Source organism: Crocuta crocuta, unplaced genomic scaffold (assembly GCF_008692635.1).
Source record: "Crocuta crocuta isolate KB4526 unplaced genomic scaffold, BGI_CrCroc_1.0 scaffold50, whole genome shotgun sequence".
Taxonomy (NCBI): Eukaryota; Metazoa; Chordata; class Mammalia; order Carnivora; family Hyaenidae; genus Crocuta; species Crocuta crocuta.
Window position 1 is genome coordinate 7,754,431 of NW_027527428.1, and position 5,230 is coordinate 7,759,660.

The 5,230-nt window shown below is 59.3% G+C and overlaps 1 protein-coding gene and 1 long non-coding RNA gene across 4 annotated transcripts in view; one reads left to right on the plus strand and one right to left on the minus strand.

Moving 5' to 3' along the window:
• The window catches only part of CSNK1D (casein kinase 1 delta), a 31,634-nt gene extending 31,446 nt beyond the window's left edge, over window positions 1-188 (minus strand). For all 3 annotated transcript variants that reach the window (XM_077755823.1, XM_077755832.1, XM_077755842.1), the window contains exon 1: window positions 56-188. In XM_077755823.1, coding sequence (XP_077611949.1) covers window positions 56-131 — 76 coding nt within the window. In that variant the 5' untranslated portion in view covers window positions 132-188. The remainder of the gene's footprint in view (window positions 1-55) is intronic.
• Window positions 189-3,202: 3,014 nt separating this feature from the next.
• LOC144225750 (uncharacterized) lies at window positions 3,203-4,715 on the plus strand. The gene is made up of 3 exons (XR_013333380.1): window positions 3,203-3,268; window positions 3,464-3,598; window positions 4,090-4,715. It is a non-coding gene; the product is annotated as an uncharacterized LOC144225750 (long non-coding RNA).
• The last annotated feature ends 515 nt before the right edge of the window (window positions 4,716-5,230 follow it).

Sequence of the window (5,230 nt, forward strand, 5' to 3'; positions counted from 1 at the left end):
AGCCGGGCGGACGCAGGTCGAGGGCGGCCCGAGCTCGGGGGGAGGGGTGCCTCACCGAGATAGATGTCTCCGAAGGAGCCGCTACCGATCTTCCGGCCCAGCCGGTACCGGTTTCCGACTCTGAGCTCCATGGTGGCGACGGCGGCGGGTCCGGCTCGCTCCTGCCCTCCCAGCCGCTTCCTGGGTCTGAGCTCNCCCGCTTTCACCATCGCTTTCCGGCCGCCCCGCTGCTCCCAGCGCCTCAATACGGGGCGGATGGGACAGTCTGAGCGCCGCCGTCCCTGCTCCGGCCCCCGCCGGCCCCGCTCTCCCTCTCCCCGCCGCGGATGGACTTGGATCTTCCGGGCCTAAATCCCCCTTCAGCTGCCTGAAGGAGCCGCCGCCATCGCGCTGTGACGTCACTTCCCCTAGCAACCCGGCGGGGCGGGACCGCGCTGCCAGAGGGGCGGGGCCGGGCCTCCGGGCGGCGAGGAGGGGGCGGGGCCGAGCCTGGCCCGGGGCCTGCGCTCCCCCGCGTCCTGGAGACCCCCGGAACGGGCACCCGGCCAGTCCCTTCCTTTCCCTTTGCCCCCCTGCTGCAGCGAGGGGGACCCCTGCCTGGCCTGTTCCACGTGCTGGCGCTGGGGCTTCGTTTATCCCCGCAGGTGTCTTGGGAGTCACCCGCTCCCCGCAATAGACCTGGGACAGGCCCCAGGCAGTGCTCTTTACGAGAGGGAAAGAGGGGGCCGGGCTGTCCCTCCAGGCTCTGGGACACGCAGGACACAGGTGTGCTGGGCCTCTCGGAGCGTCCGGTTGCCTGCTGCGCAATTCCCCACCCCCTGGTCCTGTCGTGCACCCCCACGCTGTGCTGCTGCTGCTGTCCGCCCGTGGCTTGCGTTTACACACCAAGCCTGGAGCCTGCTTCCACGGCTTCAAAGGGTGGGGCCCGCCGGCCTGCCTCCGAGTCCCATCTTCCTGGAGACTGAATTAACCTTTCTATCTAATTTATGTTGGGTCTGAATGTTCTTCCTTGTAGAAGAATGGTAAAGTTCAGAATGATACCTGGCTTCAAAGAGCTGGAGTCTTGATTCGGGTCAGTGGGAAGGTAGTCCTCCAGAGAGGCACCCACACCAAGAAGGCATGACTTTCGGGTCGTTGCTTCTTGAGGCCCATGTCCTGCCCCAGGTGAAAAGGAAGGACCATAGTATATAGCAGCACAAGCTGAGACGCAGGGGGCGGAGGAAGAAAGCAGTGCTGCCAGCGCGAGCGCAAGGAGCGCTCCCAGGTCTCCCTCTCCAACACCCGGTCTCAGGAGTGCGGCCCCTGCCCAAAAGTAGTTGAGGGTCAGGTTGGGAGACTAGTGTCAATTCCTGAGCATGTGAAGCAGGGCTTGGAGACAGGAGAGGCCACCAGCTAAACCTTGCTCAGCTGCTCGTGAGTGGTGGGCAATTGGGGGTGCCCCAAGGCTACATGTCAGCCTCCTTCCTCAGTCTTACTCACCAAACTAGTAAAAATAGCCCTGTTGGCAGAATTCCCTGATGAACGGTGTGCCCTGTTCTGCCTCCGAAAAAGCCGTGAGTACAAACTGGAAACCAAGAGACCTGCAAGTACGGAGCGCCACTCCTTTAGCTTCCTCGGGGCTGATCCCTGGCCTGCGGTCCCATCCTGGGGACTAAGTGTCTTCTCTCAGAAAGAGATTGCAACTCTTTGGGCCTCCCCAGGTTCCAGGGTTCTGCCCACTACACCCACTTATGCCTGGAACCGGTCAGGATAATCAGCCAACAGAGGGGCCAAAGTCCTTGCTGTGTTTGACTCCACGGTCATCACGGGGAGCGCCCATGAGAGGCGTGCACGGGAGCAGAGGCAGCTGCTTTGAGGAGCCACTTACCAGGGTCCGAGGCTGGTTACCCCAGCACCACGTAGTCCTCACTTTCTCATTTCTTTTTAAGTTTATTTTTCTTTTCTTCTCTCTCTCTTTTTTTTTTTCCTTAGAGACAGAGTGCAAGCAGGGGAGGGGCAGAGAGAGAGGGAGACATAGAATCCAAAGCAGGCTCCAGGCTCTGGGCCACCAGCCCAGAGCCCAACATGGGGCTCAAACCTATGAACTGTGAGATCATGACCCGAGCAAAAGCCAGACGCTTAACCGACTGAGCCACCCAGGCACCCCGAGTTTATTTATTTATTTTGAGAGAGACAGAGTCAGCGTGAACAGGAGAGGGGCAGAGAGTGAGAGGAAGAGGGAGAGACACCGTCAGCACAGAGCCTGATGCGGGGTTCAAACACACGAACCATGAGATCATGACCTGAGTCCAAACCAAGTCAGACACTGACTGAGTCCTCCGGGCGCCTTCTCACTTTCCCAACCGTAAGGCGCCTTGCAGGGCAGGGGCCTGTCGACTGCGCTGTGACGGCTGCTTCCCCACCTGCTCCCTCCAGAGGTCGGGGCAGCTCGGAGTGCGGCCGGCATGGCTTCTCCAGACTCCTGTCTCTGCTCACGTGCTGCTTGCTGTCTAATCCTGCTCTGCCACTGACTTGTCATGCGGCCTTGAGAAGGGCCAAGGTCAGTGCCCCCAGACCCTCCCTCAAGGTGTCAGCAAGAGGACCAAGTGTATCACAGCGAACGAGAGGGCTGGCACAGGTGTGTTCTTGTTGCTGGGAACGGTCTTATCAGTGTCCCGGCTCACACTGACCTCAGGCAACACCCGGCAGCCCCGGCACATAGTAGGCACTCGATAAACACTGGTTTCGTGAATGACTCACACGGACGAATGCCCAGCCCCCAGGCCGGGCCTTTGCAGCTGGCGGCCTCCCTGGGCCTCACCTGCAGCTGGGTTTCACCGGCCCCGTCCCAGCGCTGGCCTGTGCTACCTCCTCCCTCGAAAACCCGTTCATGCCCGGGTCTCCCCTTGTGTGTTCCAACTGGGCGGGGAGCCCCTCCACCCTTACCGAGGGTCTTCATTTGTTTGTTTATAGTTTATTGGTTTTGAGAGAGAAAGAGAACGAGAGAGAGACCGGGGAGGGGCAGAGAGAGAGCATCCCAAGCAGGCCGGGCGGTGCCTGTGAGCCTCGGCGCGGGGGCTCCCCCCCAGGAACCGTGACGTCACGACCTGCGCAGAAACGAAGTCAGGCGCCCCATTAACCAGGAACTGCCGCGGAGGGAAACTCTCCCCCGAAGGACGGAGGGGCGNCGTGCCCCGAACTCCCTGCGACGTGCTGGGCAGGCCGGAAGGCCCCGGCGGGGAGCAGGGCCCGCCGGCCGCCGGCCGCGGTGGACGCCCCCGGAGGACGAGTCAGTCCGCGGAGGTGGGGGGTTGCGGGGCATCCCCGAGTGCGTGTGCGCGTGTGTGCGTGTGCGAGAGTGCGACTGTGTGACTCCGTGTGCGTGAGTGCGCGTGTGTGAGTGCGTGTGCGCGCGAGCAGCTCTGTCGACAGTTCACAGACCGCTCAATTCACGCATTTAGAGGGTACGATTCGCTGGGTTTAGGACACAACCGTCACCACCGTCAACTTGACGTTTTCCGCGCCCGGAGAGGACGCTGGGAGCCCGCAGAGCGGCCGCCCACACCCCAGGAGGGAAGAAGCTGTGCGCTCTCACTCGCCGGGAGGCCAGGCGGCAGAGGTTGGTGTTTCCCGGCCTCTGTGGGGACGCAGTCCGTGGCCTCACACCGTGGGCTCTTGGCGACCCCGGGGTCCCAGGAAACAGGAGGGCTGGTGTGCGCATGCGCCTGAGTTCTTGGCGGGGTACCTCCCCTGGGACTGGGGTCGCTTCACGGTGGCTCTGCGCCACGTCCTGCCGCTCGGCCCAGTTCTCCTGCCTCCTCTGGCCGCTGTGCTGTGGCTTCTGGTGGCTCCTGCCCCCCGAGCTCCCCTGACCTCTCTACTGTGCCTCCTCAGCTTCTGGAAAGAAGGTACCAGCTGGTCCTAATTGGCCAGTCATTTCTTTTTCTGCACCAGGTCACAGGTCACTGGCGAGCCCAAGGGTGACACCCTAGAGCTAACTAATGGGGACGGGGGGACAGAGTCATTTGCACGAATCGGGAGGACCTATGGGTCCCCTTGGCCAGAGCTTGGGGCAGCGCAGGGTCACTGAGGAGAAGCTCTGTGCCCCAGGCTCACCCTCCGGAGAGAAGGTCACCCCAGCAGCCACCCTCCTCACCTGGCTCCCACGTGAGCACCCAGAGGCGAAGAGTCTCCTTGTTTCTGCTCCTGCTGCGTGTTGACAGACTATAGCAACGCTGACCAGCGTCGTTCCTTAGAGATCATCGTTGCTTGATGCAGAAGCTGACGTCCAGACTGTCTGGCTAAACTGCCTACATTTTCTAGGGCAGCTGCCATTTAAAATACTCTGTATGATTTTAACAAAAAACAACAAAAGGAGAGGTTCGAGAGATAATGGGACAGTCAGAAGATGGAAGCAGCCCAGATATCTGAGGACGGACGGACTGATATAATGTAATTTACCCATAATATTATTAAAACTCAAAAAGGGAATGAAATCCTGACACCGGCTGCATGGATGGGCCTCAAGGACATGATGCCGAGTGAAATTACCAGACACAAGATGACAAATACTGTGTGATTTCACTGTATAAGGTCCCCAGAGCATGCAAACCTGTGGGGACAGAAAATTGGGTGCAAGTTACGGGGCTGGGGAAGAGGAGGGAGAGTTAGTACTTAGTAGGGACAGGGTTTCAGTTTGGGACATTGAGAAGACGCTGGAGATGGACGGTGGTGACGACTGCACACAATGAATGTGTTCAGTGCCATTGGACAACACATTTAATGGTAAAAATAGTAAATTGTGTGTTAGGTATACTTTACCAAACCTAAAAAAAAAAAAAGTCCATGGACTAGGGTGCCTGGGTGGCTCAGTGGTTAAGTGTCTGACTCTTGATCTCAGCTCAGATTTTGATCTCAGGGTCACGAGTTCAAGCCCCCTTTTGGGCTCTGTGCTGGGCATGAGGCCTACTTAAAAAGTAAATAAATAGGGGCACCTGGACCCAGTTAAACATCCAACTTTGGCTCAGGTCACGATCTCGTGGTTCCGGAGTTCAAGCCCCGTGTTGGGCTCTGTGCTGACAGCATAGAGCCTGGAGCCTGTGTCTCCCTCTCTCTGCCCCTCTCCTCGTGTGCTCTGTCTCTCTCTCTCAAACATTTAAAAGATTTCTTTTAGGGGCGCCTGGGGGGCTCAGTCGGTTAAGTGTCCGACTTTCACTTAGGTCATGATCTCGCGGTTCGTGGGTTCGAGCCC